The sequence below is a fragment of the Apteryx mantelli genome, chromosome 9 (genome assembly GCF_036417845.1).
Source record: "Apteryx mantelli isolate bAptMan1 chromosome 9, bAptMan1.hap1, whole genome shotgun sequence".
Lineage (NCBI taxonomy): Eukaryota > Metazoa > Chordata > Aves > Apterygiformes > Apterygidae > Apteryx > Apteryx mantelli.
The window spans coordinates 19,600,853-19,618,458 of NC_089986.1; the positions used below are offsets into that span (position 1 = coordinate 19,600,853).

General features: G+C 43.5%; 1 protein-coding gene across 4 annotated transcripts in view; it reads left to right on the forward strand.

Moving 5' to 3' along the window:
• The window catches only part of PID1 (phosphotyrosine interaction domain containing 1), an 84,392-nt gene that overhangs the window by 21,424 nt on the left and 45,362 nt on the right, over positions 1–17,606 (forward strand). For 2 of the 4 annotated variants that reach the window (XM_067301463.1, XM_067301464.1), the window contains exon 2: positions 12,875–13,021. In XM_067301463.1, coding sequence (XP_067157564.1) covers positions 12,875–13,021 — 147 coding nt within the window. Of the gene's footprint in view, positions 1–5,093; positions 5,160–8,207; positions 8,310–12,874; positions 13,022–17,606 lie in introns of those variants that run through there. The other 2 variants (XM_013944403.2, XM_013944405.2) reach the window with 2 other exon arrangements.

The window sequence follows — 17,606 nt, forward strand, 5'->3', positions numbered from 1 at the left end:
ATGTCATTACATTTATGTTCCCGTTTCTGCAGGGAGAGGTTTTAGCTCTGCAACTTCTGGTTTTCTGTGTTGTGCTCATTGTAGTATGGATGACATCGAGATGCACATGCTGCCCAACCCGCAGTTAAAGATGTGAAAAACAAAAGTTGGAACATTTTGATTGTGGTGGTTGCTGGATTGCACCCAAGAGGGAACAGGCTTTGTTGAATGATCAAAGGTCTTTTACTCTCCTCAGCTGCTCAGAATTGAGTGGGCAGATGTTTATCTATCTGATCGTCTTGTAAAACTGTAGGTTTGGCTTGTGCAAATTGTTGTGCATGCAAATCTGCTGATGTAATTTCAGAAGCTTTTCTAAGGTCATCTGAAAATCTGTTCCAGGTAGAGAACCTGGGATGTGAAATTGAATAAATATTAAAGAAGGATACCTTACACTCCTAACACTATCTAGAGACTGAAAATAATGTAGTTGGATTAAAGGCCCCTCTATTTGAGGGGATGTGGCAATGGGTGATTGATGTGGAGCTAAAGTTCCTTCTCAAAATCACTGACTTCAGTTCACACCTTGCTCAGACTTTCCACTTTTGAGGTTATCTGTTTCAAGCTTTGCTTCTGGACTGAATTGTTGTGGTTTTTTTCTTGTATTTTGGAACAAAAATGTTTTACCAGTGTTGGACTTTGCAAATAACTTACCAACAATACAAACATTTTTACAGGCTTTCCTTTAAATAATGGCCATGCTCAGAAAGCAGGAAAATTGACCACTGGCATCTACCTCTGAGTCAACCCTCAGGTAGAGAAATGTCCATTTTGAGTGTTCTGCTCTGACTTTCCAAGTCTAGTCCTAAGGCAAAACCTTATTCCGTACCCATGTGGCACATTTTGTGCTGAATGTGCTTGGAAAGCACGTAGGCAAAGAAAGGTTTGCCATGGACAGGCTTGAGAATCACAGCAGCCGTAATGAAAAATCTAATAGAGGTGAGTGGTGATGAGCCATAAGGTCTTCTGTAGCCTTTGCTTTATTCTCAGTATGCCTTATAGCTTAAAGCAGAGAAGTTCTCTGTCAAAGTTCCCTTTTGATGGATGGTGCTCCATCAGCATAGTTGGCCTTGATGGTACTAGCTAATAGGTCAGCATTTATTCTGATTACTTTCTAAATCATTTTGCCTTTCCAAAAGTGAGAAACTGCATTAAACACGATGAACTAAACAGTAATATTTCCTGATAATATTTGGAGAAGAGTCCAGGAGCTTTGGCAGATTCCCTTGAAAAGTCCTCTACGGCTTCCTTTCCCGTTGCAGAACTGGGGCAAAAGCAGCACTGGAGATCCATACTCAATCTGTGTGTGTGTGTGTGCACCCGTCTGCCTCCTACCTGCAGTCTACCTGGTTACTGCCATGTCAGTAAATGCTTAGAATTAGTCTCTCTCTCTCTTTTTAGGCCAAGTTACCCTCATTTACATCACTTATCATTTCGCCCCAGAGATTTTTTGGAAGGACTGTCTCAATTATATAGGCTACACCTATGCAAATAGCTTAGGCACAGTTCAGAAGCCATCGGTAAGGCTGCGGCATGAAGTATTTCAAGTATAAGAGGTGAATTTTAAGATTGGTAACCCTTGTGCTTAGTGATCAGAACGCAAAGGGAAAAAAACTGCAAATCTGAGCCGAAAGACATGCTATAAAAAGCATTATCATAAGACTAAGCTACAGAAAACACATTTTTGCATGGCAATCTACTGGATTTATTTTGGCAATTATTTATTTGTGGTGGTGGTGGTTGTAAAAGTGGATTTTTTAGCAAACTTGGTATAATTATAGAGAAATGAATTTGTAAAGCTGTTCAAACATTTTGCATCAGTTTGTTTTTTCAGCCAAATACGTGCCTTTTTTCATTAAAAAAATATTTGTCTTGAACCATTTTTTTTTTCCAAAGCAATGACTAATTGCTATTCATAAGATTCAATACTTTAATATTTTATCAGAGGCTCCTGAATTCTTTCACTCCCTTCTTTTTCAGGGTAAATAATTTAGATTTCAGATGCATCAAGTTTGATAAAAGCCACCTTGTTAATGTCTCCTGTAGAATTACAACTTTATGCACTCTGAGGGATGCTGGAATAACTACATCAGTAAAGCTTATAAGTTAAATTGAATGGGGCAAGGGAAGACGACAGTGGGGAAATGTTGGACAGGCAGTTCATTTATTTTAATATTGTTGTTTTTTCAGATCTGTAACTAGCTGCCAATGTAGGTAAATTGGAGACCGTAAACATTATGGGTATTCAGAATACTTCCATCATGTTATGTTATGGGGGTTTATGTTAGATATGTGTCTAGAGAAGCTCAGAGCTTTAAAAGCTTGGACCGTTTTCCCTGGATGTTTGCATTCTACACTGTTTCATTTCTCTTAAGCCTGAAAAATGTTGCAGTTTTGTTTGTGCTAATTGACAGGATTTGCACCGGGGAACCTTTAAAAAAGAAAATGAACCCGACTCACTCACATTCCTTGTTTTTCCTGTAACTTCTTTGCTCAGAGTTGAACCAAAACTCACAGATTCAAAGCTGACTAGCTTTTCTTGGTGCAAATTTATTTGTGGCTGAGACTGGATCTCATTTAGGGTGCAGGGGGAAAAAAGAAAGTTGAGGACCTATGGAGAATAAGGATGTTCCTTTTCTGCTTCTCTGTTGCTGTGCACGACTGTTTATTCTGCACATGTTTTCTGCTTGGAAAACTTGCAAGTCACCTCTGCGTCAAACGAAATTTGGAGCAGATTGGACAAAAGCAAGAGTCTGTCGGTACAGTTATTGTAAAAACAGGAAGTAACCTTCACGGCCCGAATGGCTGAATGATGGTCCTAACAGACCTGGAGTCTTAAAATTATGCTGGTTTTGAAACATTTGGGTAGTATTGAGCTTTTGGTTTGGTTTGGTTTAAATTAAACAGTTTAAAAATCCATAATTCAATGCAATTCATCCCATTGGCTGCGTTGACTTACAGGACTGAAACGGCAATGCTTCACTCCTCTGGTAAAAACTGGTAGTAATAGGGCATGTAGGAGCACATGTGTAGCAGTGGTGGAGACAGGACCTGGTTCGGTTCCTGCTGAGCTCAATGTTTGTTTTGCCATGGATTTTTGTGGGAGCAGGGATAGTCCTTTCGTGGCACATGGGATTCCTAAAGACAGGGAATTAGTGAGGGCCGAACACGTGTTGCCAGAATGGAATTACTTGCGTTCGTTTAATCACTGTGGATTCCTCCAGAGTGACGCTGCGGCGCCTGCGTGAGGAGTCGGCTCTTGCTAATCGGTCCCGTATGGACTTGCAGATGGTGTATTAACGGTGCCCTGAGGGGATAAGGGCTTCGGGCTGAATGTCACGGTGCAGGTTTTACTTCTGTTCTGGAGGAATCTGGAGGTATATATGTCTATGTATTTATGTATAAATAAAATGACTAGCATTTTGATTCTTAATACTTAATACTGAGCAGAGGCATTAGTTAGGCTTCTGCAAAAAACATCCGAACTTTGCTGACAAGCGAAGAAGCAGCTGAGGTTTTGCAGAGCAGCTGGAATTTCTGAATATCTCTGGGTTTGGGTGTTTCACTTGTGAGCACTTGGAAGCTTATCTCCCTTCTCATCAAGTGCTGGGACTTGTCCTTTGAACCTCAGAAAAAATGGAAACATCAGAAAACATTAATTACTTTGGAAGAACCTTGAAAAGGCTATGCAGATTTAACCTCTTTCTACAACCCTTGGGTATGAGAGAGCTGTTCTGGGCATGCAGCAGGTTGGTGCGAACAAAGAGGAGGACCCATCTTGGCTACTATAGTTAAATCATTCTGCACTGAAAAAATAGCAGAATAATTTTGCATCTGACTTGGCTCAACTTACTGAGTAATGAAGTCGCAGGAGAAATGGGAATGCAAATGAATTTTTTTTGGTGGGGTTTTTTTTTGGTTTTATTTTTTATTTTAAAGGTTTCTTGGTGCAAATCCTGTCAGTTATCCAAGCCTGAAGCTTCGCTGCATTAACTAGACACGTTGCAGAAGGATGTTTTTGATCGCTTTCTGCAGACTCCCTTGTTCCTGCTGCAGGCTGTCCTGAGCACTGTTCTCATCCATGGCTTGGGAGAGCCGGGAAGACCCGGTGTGAAATCTCCTTATACAGCCCTACTTCAGTGGGACCCAAGTTTTACCTGTATTGTGCATCACCCACGGCGTGGGTCCTGGGGGATGCTGAGGGGCAGTGGGGAGCGGGGGCTGGAGCCCCATAGCATCTCCTTGGGGCACTGAGAAAGGGGGGCTTTTGGCGGTGTGGCATGCCCCGGATGGAGGCTTTCCAAAAAGGAGGGCGACTGCTGAAGGAGCAGGTCTGTCTCGTGGAGATGGCCTAATCCAGGGCAGGAGGAGGATCCCTTCTCCGAGACCCTTGGGAACGCTGGGATTAAATGCTTAGAGCGTTTCCACAGTGCTGTAAATTGGCATCAAAGGCCTGACTGGGGTCAGTGATAAAATGGACAGCTTTAGAGGAAGGAATAGATTATCATTATCTCTTGTAGCTGTAAACATAAGAATTCAACAGTCTTATCCAAAAAGTTCATTTGGTTTGTATTTAAGCAAGTACCTAAGTATTTTTGGCAAGGGTTTGCACCGTTTGTTTCTGCACAGTGTTAGGCACAACATAAGCTCTAGCAACTAACCAGGGCAAATTCCCTGCTTGCAGCAGACACCTCCATCACTCAATCCGTATCCCCAGCTCGGAGAACACGTCTTCGGGAGGCAAGGCCAGGTCACTGCACTGCATAACTGCTTAACAAGTTATTGATTTATTGCAGAAAATGAAGGGGAAGAATGAGAGAATGACTGAAACGCTGTTTTGAAAGGGTGTTTGGGAATGCAGTGGCTGGCTGGCAGGTATTGTACGAGCTGGGCTTGCTCTGCAAGTCTCAGAGTGCAGAGAAAGAACTTTTTAAAGCATCCTCTGACACAGAAATTGTTGGAAAGCCTCCAGGAGCAAATTGAAAAAGCACCAGGCTGGTCCGTGCTGCAGGATTCCATTGTTCTGACGCTGGGCCAGTGACGCCGGGTAACGCGTCGGCTGCAAGCTCATGTTAGGGGGAAAATATGCTGGAAAGCAGCTAAGAAGTCAGCTCAAAATAAAGGTGAATGAACTTGACATATCTATTCCCCTGCATGTCCTGTTTTGCTCTCTCTCTTCTTGTCAGCTCTTATTTCTTAATTTTTTCCACTCTTCCTTCCCCCTGTTTTTACCTTTCCTCCTCTCTCATGCCTGCGTTCCGGCTGACATTTGGCCAGAAAAATGCTTGGGCTGATAAATACCTGAGCTTGCACGGAGAAATTTTGGCACACTGGTACTTTTGGAATTGTAACCCATGTTGAAAATCTGGACTTGCACACAGAGACGCAGTGCTCTTTGGGACGCCCGGCAGCTTTGGTGATGAGAAGATGCGCAGCAGATGGAGGAGATGACTTTAATTTCATTTAGTGCTGTGTAGTGGGACTGTGCTTTCCAGGCTGGTTTTGTTTGCTGACTTCTAAACATAGTTTAAAGGCCACCATCATCAGGGATGGGAAGGAATTAAAGAATAGAGCTGTTATTGCAAGTGTAAATGTTATTAACAATGATTGCATTTAATAAAATACACAACAGAGCTATCTGTAATGGGGCTTGGGGGCAGGAGAACTCGTTCAATGGTGGCTAAGTTGTGCTCTGCTGTGCTAAGTGTAGCTGCAACCAGGTTAAGCAGTACAACAAAACTTTCAGTCCTGGAGGGTGAAACAGCTGTATATGAACATAAACAAAAATTTGAGGGTTAAAAGTGGTATCTGGGGCCAAAGGTTTGGGAAGCATGCATTTATGAGAAGAGCTCAGCTGATGCAGCAGGCTGTACAGCTCTCACTTTCGTGTTGCTGATCAATGAAAGTTGTTAAGCTTTATTGCTACTGATGGTTTAAAAAAAAAAAGTTCTCGTTATAAAATATATGCTGTGAACACTGGGCACTGGAAACTACAACCCATTTTAAGATATGTGTAACAGTCATCAGTAAAGTAATGAACTGTAAAAGCCCATATCCAAACAGATATATATTTACATGCATATCTCCTATCCATATGTCTGATTTCCACTGAATAAATGGACTGGGAATTTTGGTACTTTAATGGAGAAACAGATCAAAAAACTATTTATTATAGCACTGTGATTTCTTTTACCTCCTAACAGCTGACATTTTAAGGATGTTTTATTTATTTTGTTTTCATGATTATTATTATTAGTGTTCTCTAAATATTGACTCCTTCCTGCTCTGATGTTGATCTCTGTAGCAGGACTACAGTTTTTGAGCAATTACAGCTAAACTGGAGATTTCATCTCTGAATACCCTGGACGCTGAGATTGGCTTAGGTCTGGGGGTTTAGTTTGGCTGAGCGTAGAGATATGTTAGAGGATCAGTCATGAAGTTCTCCTGCGGCTCTGAAGTTCCCCGCAGTTTGGAGGGTGTCTGTATCTGGGGCCGTGTTTTGTTTGGGCAGCGATCCTGCTGATTGGAATCGCATGAGCTTGGCAGCCGAGCGCGGGATCCCGGCCAGAGCAAACTCCAAGTACACAGGCTCTGAGAACAAAACGTTTCACATGAATTAAACTGTGAGGAAACAGAAATTCTTTAAACCTGTAAGAAAACAAGGCAATGTGAGCGTCGTCAGACAGGCAGCTGTGTGATGAGGGTATTGATAAGCAGTGTAAATTTTATTTATGAAATCTTGATAACGGTGTTTGTTGTTTTTGTTTTTAAGGTGTTCTTGCCACAGCGAGAAGCAGCATCTCCCCCTAGAAAAGGGAGCTGCAGTGAGATGGAGTAGCTCTCGGTGCCTGCGCGCACAGATCCAATAGGCATCTCTGCTGCAAGCGCGTTTGGCATTTGGTTTCAGTTTCCTCCTACCACTTTCAGCTTCTCCTGTCCCACATGCTGCATCTGGTCTTGCTGCCTTGAAAAGGTTCCCGTGTCCTCTTCCTGCTCTTCCATCTCCCACCCTGTGCCCCTCTTCCCTTCGCCTCTCTGTGCTTTCTTATATTATAGGTTTCTCCACTAGAGCTTTATCCTTGACTTTCTTGTCACGTCCATTAATGACGGGAGATGACTCCCTGCCTGGCACCGGGAAGCATTAAGTGCAGTAAGTCCCATACCTCCTCTCTCAGCTCTTTCCTTTCTCCAGCCTTGCATCTTGCTTGCTCTGATGGCCCTTGTCCCCGTCCCTTCTCCCCGCTGCTGCGGAGGTGTCGAAGCAGCGGGGCAGGAGGGAAACGGTGGCGTTTGCTGCTTCCTTTTCTGCTGCTCACAGGGTGGCATTGGGCATTTGGGAGGGCTGTGGCGGGATCACTTTTTGCGGCATGGCATCTCCCCGGGGTTGTGCCTGAAGGTCCTGGGACGGGCCATGCCCTTTGCGCGGGCTCGCTGGGTAAGTAGTGGCGTCAGGCCGCAGGCCGGCCGCAGCGCTCCCGTGCTCCCAAAATCTGCAGCGGCGGCCGGCAGTCGAGTCTGCCCCTTCGTCATGCCCGCTGCTGTTTCTTTGCGATTGAGAGACAAATTTAGACATCATTAGCTGCTTTTTTATTTAAATATTGTCTGTTAACTGCAAGAGATTGAATGAATTTGATTTGATAGGCTAGCAGAATATGTCTCTTTTTAACATGCTAGATGAGATACGCTTTTAATAACCAGCTTTGTGGAATTAGATTGGTTTCAAAAAGATTGCCCAAGCCAGATTTGCTCGAGTATGAAGGATCATGACGTGATCTTGGACTGGTGCACGCCAGTCAGTTCTGTGTTACAGCGCGTAAATGCTGGTGGAATGATTTCCGACTTTGATAAGTGCTTCCATCCCCTTTGCAGAGGGTTTTATTGTAGTGTTCAGTACAATGTTTATATGAACTGCTAGTAAAGGATAAATAAATACTGCGCAGTGAAGTTTACTCTGGGGGAGGAGAAAGAAGTATTTAAAGTGTATTAGCAATATTTTTTTAACAAGAAGTGGATCAGATGTGACATTTATCTGTACTGCATAGCATTTGCATTAAATAAACAGAAAGCCTTGAACGGGATAAGTTTTCCTATGAACAGTGTCGGAATTTTTCTTTCCTTGCAGCAGCGCTGGAGGCTTGGGCTGGAGTGGTCCTCACCTCCTAGCTCCGCTCACGCCAGCGCCTGTGAACGGTGACGGTAAAGCATAAGTGTATGGCTACAGCACTGCAGTGGTTTCATCTCTTCGGACCATGAGTAATACCGTGGAGGTTTTTGTATGTACCAATGGGATATTTTGGAAGTTGGATTCCCCGGGGAGTAGGGGAAAAGAGGACACTTGGGCTTCCTGACGTTCTCTGGCGGTTTTCTGGGCTCGGTTGTGTCGTTGCTGTCTCGGGCTGCTGCGCGCTGCTGCGGGATGCTGCTGGCGCACGGCTGGGGTTTCCTGCCAGAGCCAGCTGAATTTCACAGGCAGAGGAAGCGCTCGCACTGTAGTAGTAAACTAGAGGTTATTTTTCCCTTTTTTTCAGTGACTGTAGTCTTCTGCTCACTCTCCAAGGTGGATTTCATGTGGGAATTCCTTCGTAGGTGCTGCGGGAGGATGAGCTGCACTAAGGGTTGCTTCTCGTTGCAGCAAATGCATCTTTCAGAGGCTTTGAGCTTTAAAATGGCTCTTGTACACAAGCTGATATCCTACCATTTTGGTGTTTGTAGCACTGTGGTGTACTGTCTACTGTGTTGAAAATTCAGAAAACTCAGATATTTTTGATCAGTTCAGTTAACCAGAATTTAAAAGGGCTGATGATGACTGGGTTTTCGCTGAAATGGGGAGCACTTTGAAGGTCCCTGGGAAGAAAGTATTCGCTGCACCTCTGTAGTGGCAACTTTGGCCTGCTAAGGGTTTGGGCTGCCCAGCTGTATGCCTTTCAGTTTTCTTCTATGAGGGGAGAGGTTGCCATTGAGACTGGTAAACTAAAAGCAAGAGAAAATGATGGAAGTGGAATCCTTGATTAAAACCATCGTTTTGTATTGAGATAGTTTTCCATGTTATTAGGGACTTTAGTTAAGTTTTACACTGAATGGGTTTCTGCCAATGTGAAAATACAATGCTAATTGCAGCTCTGATTCTTTCTTTGGCAATTAAGCTATTTTGTTTGCTTAAGTAATTTTAAAACTTGCTGCCAATTTGTTATCGTTTTGTTGCTCCTTGCACTTCTTGCAAAGATAAAGTCTGTTTATCAGTAGCACCATCTAAATGGATGAACGATGAATGATGTGCCATTCTGAGCTGTTGCTATATCATGCCCATTAAGAATCTCTTCTTTTGATGATTTTCACTATAAGAGCTACCAAGTGAACTTAGTGGTTCTGGCACATAAAATGTGAATGGTATAATGTTCCCTGAGCCTTTGTTCACTGAATTGCCAAAGTCATGCTTTTCAAGAACTTTGTGAACTTAAAGCACTTTAAAGAAATATTCTGGGTTCACAGCACTGGAAAGCTAATGCCTTTTCTTAAAAAATACATTGGCTACTGTTATAGGTCAGCATTTGCCAACAGTTTCCGCAGGAGATGCCAGTTTGGAGTGGAAACTAAGGAACAGATTCAGCGAAGCACTTTATCCTGTTCTTGGCTTTAAGCACATGAATAATCCCATTGACTACCCACGTGTGCTTTACTGGAACTGCTCACATGGTGAAAGTTAAGCATGTGTTTAAATAACTTGCTTATTTGGGGTCTCACTGCATAGTGTCTGCTGGCAGAGCCTTGATTTTCTTAGGGCACCCGCCACAAGACTGGTGCACAGGTAGCGCGGCTCCGTGCAGCAGCTGTGCACGGCTGACCGGAGCAGGAGCACCCCTTGGCTTAGGAGGGGCACTTCTGCGTCCACCCCCATCCGTCCTGCGCTGCTCTGGCAGCTGGTTGCCTGTCTGCTGCCAATCGTGCTGTGGGGTTTTTGGCACGTAACCACTCCAACTGGCTGCTTATACAAGTGTTGAATTGCCTTTGTAAGGGGGAGAGCAGTCTTTTCCTTGGTTAAGTCTGTATATGTGGTCGCTAAAACATGAAAAATGTAGATCATTTTCATAACTTTCCTCATGTTGGTCAAGTTGCGTTCTCTTTAACTTCGTCACTAGTCCTGCTGAAGCTGATAGAGATATAGTGGAGGAGATCGACAATCTGGACTCAATACTCAGAGGGGCTAAAAGGAATTTTTTCATGCATTGAATATTTAGTGGAGGCGCTGTGAACTGCTCACCTCAAGAAATGGAGCTGCTTCAGCACGCAGGGAAGGAGAGGTTAGATGCTGGGCTGGGATCTCCTTCAATTTGATATTCCCCAGCTACAAACTCTGCTTCGATCCAGAATTGGCCTGCCAGCAAAATAGTACTCCTGCAGGTTAAAAATAAATCCTAGCAAGTTATCTACCTCCGCATTTCTCTCCCGTGGCCCGGGTACCCAGGGGAGCAGTCGGCCTCCGGGACAGCCCTTGCCTAGGCTCGCCAAGGGGCCGTGCTGGTGGGGATTGCCAGGACCTGCGACCACCAGTGGCGTTCCCGGTCTCCGGCACGCTCCCTGTGCTGCAGGTTTCCTCTGAAGAAACAAGGTCTCTTCCCTGCAGCAAGTTAGCAGGACTATAGCCTCTGTGCAAAAGCCATTCAAGCTATTACGGAGAGGTGCAGGTTTAGTAGATAACTATTACTTAGTGAGACTCACAAGCCCGGCTTTGCCGTTGATCTTCAGCCGCACTCCTTCAAACCGAGGAGCTCAGACTTGGAGCTCGCTTGATGCTTGCCAGGGGTGTTAAGCTGTTGTTTACCCTTTGCAAGCAACTTCACTGCCGAAGCCTAGGACATTCAAACAAAAGGCTCTTAATCAGGACTGAAAGGTGAAAAGAAATAGGTTTTCTCAGTGTGTTCAGTAACCCTGGCTCACAGAGCTTGGTTATCTTCAGGAGCATGTGCCAAAGAGTATTCTTTAATGTATAATCACCTGAAACAGAGTGCTCTTTTGCTGGAGATGAGCAAATGGGCTAACATGTAGTATGAGCTAGAGCCAGATGAAAAATAACGTGGGTAGGTTCCTTCACTGGCTTGGAGACCTGAACGCTTGCATGGACGGCGTGAAGGCCCCCAAGTAGTATTATGACAGGCCATAACTTCATGCGTGAGCTAGGAAAAAAGCAACTATTATTTTCACAGACTATTAGTGTTTATGCCTTGAATATACTTAGGAGAGTGTTTAAGATGCTGTAGATCCGGTATCATAACAACCATTAGAACTAAACACTGATGAGCTAAGATTAAACTGCTTCAGAAGAGCGTATTGTTTTAACAGGCTTTCAGTTAGCTAATGATAACGTATATATGAAATTAAACAGGAAGTTTATTGCCAAGAAATTCTCATGCATTTTCAATGAAAAACTCGAATCCATAAAAACCCATATGAAAACCTCATAAAATCCAAATAGCTGGATTCATCCCCTGTATATAAATAAAATGTTTAATAGGCACTCTGCTCACCTGAAGCGCAGGACTGAAAAGCAAGGACCTGAGTTGAATTTCCAGTTCTGACACAGCCTTCTTGTGTGGTTCTGGGAAGGAGCTTAGCGGCGCTTTCTCGGCAGACCGGACCCCGTGGCGTCCCCCTGCCTCGCGGGGTGAAGGCAAGGCTGGGGAAGGGGCGGCTGCAGAACAAGTTAAGAATCTCCCATCAAAAGCCAGAGCATAAGGTTTGTTTTTGAAAAAAGTAATCTGGAGTCATCGTGCACATGTCTCGTAACTGCTGATTTATGAGAGTCGAGTTACGAAGCTGTAGTAGACGCACAGTATACTGCTTGCTGGGAATACTACGTTAATTTGCTTCATAACTGCATGCTCTTACCCCATAGATGTGTAGTAACAAGTGAAAATGTTCAGTTTCTGAAATCAAGGTCAGTTCAAAGAAACATCTAAATGTTGGGACGTTTCTGACTCGACTGATTGCACAAAACCGATTTGGGAATTTTTCGAGGGTTGGCTCTCTTTGCTCAAACGAGCATTAAAAAACTTTTCATCAATGACTTTTCATCACTGCTCACTTACTTTCTAAAATTTTTTATCCAAGCCTGGGGAGTTCTTTTTCTTTGTTTGTTATAGCAAATGGCAAGTTTTTAATGGCATCTATCAGTTATGTACCGGTAGTGGCATCTACACTGGGGACCAGAGGAACTGTTGCTTGCAGAGGAAGAGGAGGATGCTAAAGGCAAAGTGATGAGGCATTTAGCTCGGTGGGAAGGGTAAATTCTACCAAAGCCACTGGGATAAGATTTAAGTACAGAGAAAAGAAAAACAAAAATGGATGAAACTATAGTTCTTTAAAATGGTCTCTGATGAAAAAAGGAAAAATACTTTGTTTTTTTTTCGTTCTTCCCTCCATGTTGTTATTAACAGAGGAAGTGGGCCTGTGAACAGTTTTTATAATATGCCTGGGATTTGGAGTGAATGGAGGTTGAATTCAGAGCTTTTTGGGGATGCACATGAATTCTAATGTTAAACATTAGACAAATATGGAAAGCTTTTTTTTTCTTTTTTTTCTTTTCCCCTGCTCTAAAATGCCTGAATCATGTCATTTTGTGTGTGTTTATCTAGTTTAATTAAAACAGTCTCCTCATTGCTAATAGTAATAATGGATATTCACCTTCTTAAGTTATAAAACATCTTACCTTCCCCCCTGGAAATTTCCAAGGCACTGAATAGCAAATGAAATGCATTTGAACAGATGCAGTTACTAATTTCCTTTTCTTTTTTTTCTTTTTTTCCCAGAACTCAAGTTAATTGCTTTTTTTTCCTCTGTTTAGCACTTTCAGACCATGTTAAAAACGAAGTTGAATGTCCTAACTCTTCGGAAAGAGCCTCTCCCAACTGTGATCTTCCATGAACCAGAAGCTATCGAGCTGTGCACCACAACTCCTCTCATGAAGACCCGGGCTCACACTGGATGCAAGGTACTTGGGAGTGAAAGCTTAAGGGACAAGACCACTGCGGAGGTGTCCCATGTGTGTAAGAGGGATCTAAAGAGCCCAGATTAACATCATCACTGTTGTTCTGGAAACCCCATTGACTACTAGCCTTACTATAAGGTTTGCAAATCAAAAAAGTCATTGGGGTTTCGAAATTAAATTCTGGGCTTCAGTGCCACAGGTTCTGGTGTGTGGTGCAATGCAACTTCCAGAGGATTTCTAACTGCTTGCAATTAATGTCACTAATGGTGAACACAGCCATTGCTTTCTGTGAGTGCCAGTACTGAGGTGGGAGCCGAAGGGCCACATCCTGCTGCTTGTATTTAGAAAGCCACGCTAAGCGAGATGCAATTCTACAGAAGTAGGGTTGCAGCCTAAGATCTGAGGTTGGTTGTTTGAGAAAAAGAAGGCGGCAGTTAGGCCTCGAATTAATTAAGCAACAAGATTAATTTGCCCAGTTACATCAAAGAATAACTTCTGAACAAGCTTAACAGCTTAAGTGCTTCAAGTGTGCTCTTCTGTGGGAAGAAACTTTGTAAAAAAAGCAAACCAACAGGCTCCGTGTGCGTGTCGTGGCAGAGCCGTGTTACCAGGGAGGGAGCCTCGCCTTGCAGAGCCGCTGCCGGTTCCCGCGTGCAGTGCCTCCCAGGCTGGCCGGTGCTGTGCTGACGGGCTTGCAAGCACGTCTTGAGCGGTTTTATTGCTAGAGAGAGGGTCTTGGGGTTGGAAGAAATTGCTTCATGTTTTGTTCTTTCCCCCCACCCCCCCACTTTTGCTGGCCTGGCGTGTACATGATGTGAGTTGTGTGTACTCGATGTGAAGTGCTTTGCACTGGTGCATCTGGGTCCCTGCACTTCATCAGCAAAGTTTCTCAGTGGGAAGTGTCATTTTTTGTTTGACTTTACCTGCCGCCATAGCCAAGAAAGGAGCACATTGTTCGGTGTTGAGCCCTGCTGCTCAGTGACCCTACAGCGCTTAGTGCATTAACTCGTAGCATCTGCTCTTCCACGATGATGTCTTTTGTCCTTTATGTTGACAGGTAATGAATTTTTAGAGAATATTTACTATCATAAATACGGTTCACAAAGTATCTGCCTTCCACCCCTCGTGTGAGCGAGTTCAGATGTAATAATGCTTTCTGAAGTCAGAATGTGTGTGTAGAATTTAAATGAGTATTTTTATTTAACATGCATTTCTTCAACTGGAAAAGATGGATTGCAGAGAGATGTTGAACCACTCAGTGCAGAGAATCTTGCTCTATATAAGAGAGATTTTTTTAAATTATTTTTATTTTTTTCCCCTGCAAAGTAACGTAGTGGTTGTGACTAGGGAGCTCTGATTTTACCCAGTCTCTCTATTCACAATCTATTTTTTCTTTTTCTCTTTTCTGACTGAATGTATTCCTCTCATAGTGGGCTTATATCCTCCAGCTGTTTCTAGGTAGTTAGCCCTCCTTGCCTCTCTCCCCTCCAATTATTAGTTTCTTGCTGAGTGTTGCCATTACAAAGCCAATATTTTATAATAAGAGTTTTCCCTCTGTGTGGTCTGATCTATCACAGTTATTCCAGGTTGTAAGTAGGGAAAATGCTGCGGTGTGTCCGGCGTTAACTCTCATGAGACATTGGCTTTTTAAGCAAGAGCACAGTATTCAGTTTTTACTCTCTTTCATGAGTCATACTCTTTTGATCCTTAATCGTTTTATTCCTCTTCACTGAAATCCCTCCAATTTTTCTATGTAATCCCATTAATGAGATAGCATCATTCTTCTGACACAGCTCCAGACATCTCATTTTATTGCACTGTTTTAACATAAGCTGGCACCATCGTGTTGTGGGAACTTGACGCAGGCACTTGCTTTGTGCCTCAGAGGTGTGGGCATTGCCTTTCTTGGGAGATTGCTCTTTTCCTTGTCCTTTCATCACAAGACCAACTTCTCTTTTCCATTTGGCTTTTGCTGTTGAATCCTGAAGCAACAAACTCTTCAGCTGAGATCCAGTCTCATTTTATAATTTAATGCGATGGTTTTAGGGATAGCAGAGAAATGTTTTGCTTGAAGAAATCTGGAGGGAACCCCTGCAAAGCCTGGAAAATTAAATAATTGAACAAATTTCTCTCTTGCCTGCCCAATTCCAGAACTGATGTAACTTTGTCATTGTGTTTCCTGAAATATAATTTTTACTTATAGCAGAAGGCTTAGGACTGGTTCCTCCTGTCCCGGCACGTCCACGCCTGCATGCTTGGGCTGGCTGTGCTGTTGCCTTTTCCCACCCTCTGGACTCTTTGGTGTGATTTTGCCCAGCAGGAAGGAAGAGGTGGTATTTGCCCAGGTTTGCCAAGCAGAGCGGTCATCACGGGTGCCCAGGTGGTCCCAGCACTGGTAGTAAGAATAAGTCTTTCCTCCTTCCCAGCTGGATCACACTTTAAATCACAGGTTCCTAATTTGCCCTTATTTAAATGGAGCATGTTTGTGTATACTGGCATGCGTGCCATGTAGACGTGCGTATATAGAAATGTGTCTGTCGTTGTTTGGAGCCAAAGGATTTGGATTTGACAGTGGTTATCTTACTTGTGGCTCTTTCACATCAAACGTGGTGCACTGTCGTATTTTAGCTGGAAATTTCCCTTATCACAGCACTAAGTACAGGCAGATGGAAACTGAAAATCTGGAACATCTCCAGAAAATAGGTTGCTGTCTACCCAGAAATATATGCTTTCTTTGGGCCTTTTAACAGATTTGTTTAAGTTTTGAGTATTTTATTCTACACTGATGTCCTAATCAGCTTACACTGACTCTAATGTTTCCTGATTTCTGTCCCTTGAAGCTACGGTGGCGGCTGAAGGGAACCAGCTAAATGACTCTTTCCCTTCTGCTGCTGTGTTTCCAGGTGCTGTTGCTGTAATGCAGAAGGACAGAGGTTAAAAATGTTGCCTGCAACTTTTGAAGTGGGGTCATAGGTTTAACATTTTTATTAAATTACAAGGCTCTTCAAAGTGAAGTCAGTACTGGACAGTCAGTAACATGACTCAGGACTGCTTTCCTTCAGATGTTGTTATCCACCTGGATGCAGCGATCTTATTCTTGCAGCTCCCACCACTGGATAAGCTACGCCCATCAACATGGGAGACCACGATTACAGAAACATTAGCAGTGCAAATAATTCTATTCTTAAGAATATGCTTTTATTAAATGGCAAAATATATTTTTGTGACATGGTGTTTGCAGGCATGATGCTCATTGTTTGCCTGTCTTATTGTTTTCAGTTGGCAAGATTATTAATTCAGGCTTTTTTGAAAGTATGATATTGAGATATCTGCAAAAACATGTCTTATTTTAAGGCTGAGAAAAGTTGTCTTTGGTTTGCATACATGGCATTAGAGCAGTACTGGTAAAATCAAATCATGCACATATTGATGCAGATTTAAAAAATAGCCAAGAATTAATATAAATAAATGGAGCTTGTCTTTCAGAATGGCTTAAATGATCACTTTGCTCACAAGGCCAAAGGAACGACGACCGCACTGTGCCGTGTGGGTCGTTGCTGTGGGTTTTAGTCTAGATCTGTGCCGCAGAAGGCGACGGGCCTGCAGCCGGTGCGGCGAGCCCGGGGTGGTGTCCGGGCTGGCACCGGGGCCGGGCTGCCCCGTGCCAGTCCCGCGCCGCTGCGCGTCTGCCCCGCAGCCCGGCGGTGGTGCCGCGCGGGCTCTCCATGGAGCTGATTGCCCCTCTGTCCCCCCCTTTTCCGCCCCCTCAGTTGTAGCTTTTGGTTTTCGTTAGGGGACCCAGCAGTTTGCATTCACAAAACTTGACAAGCGAGCGGCGTGCGGTAATCCGTGCCAACGGGGCCGTGAGCGGAGCATACGCGGGAGCAGCTGGTGGGGTGTCTGAGCAGGTCCTAATGGAAAAAGCTAGAGTGTTAATATGGGAAAAGTGTTGTGGGGGGACATCTGTGTCCTGCAGAGCAGCCTGGAGGATGCTCATGCTGGAGGATGCCATTGGGGAAGTTTTCCCTTTTTTTTTTTTTTTTTTTTTTTTTTTTTTTTTTTTTTTTAATTTTTATCCAAATGGGATTTTCACCATTACAGTCAGTGTTTGCCATGCCCTCAACTGCAGACCCTGCTGAAAAATCTTTGTGCATGTGAAACTGTCTCAGTGTCTTTGGTGCAATGGGATTTACACCAGTGTAGCAAAGACTGGAATTTAGTCTACAAGGTAGAAATTTATAAAATTATAGGATTAATAGTGAGCAATATTGATAGTGATCTGATTATATCCCATAGAAATAAGATATTTCTCATTGAGATACTGATTAAATAAATAAAACACTGTCTTAAAATTGCCCTGCTAGACCTCCTTCTGATCTTTTGTGCAAGAGAGTCATTTAGGAGTAACATCTGCTCAGATGTTACTGCCTATTTCTGTTTTTCTGCCCTGTTAATTTTGATTGCAAAGACCTTGGAGCAGGACTGTCTCTTACCACATGCTTGCAAAATGCTGCATGTTACAGGTTGGGTTTTGTACGTTTTGACACCAAATATCTCAAACCTAAGGCAAACACAACGTTGTCTCTCA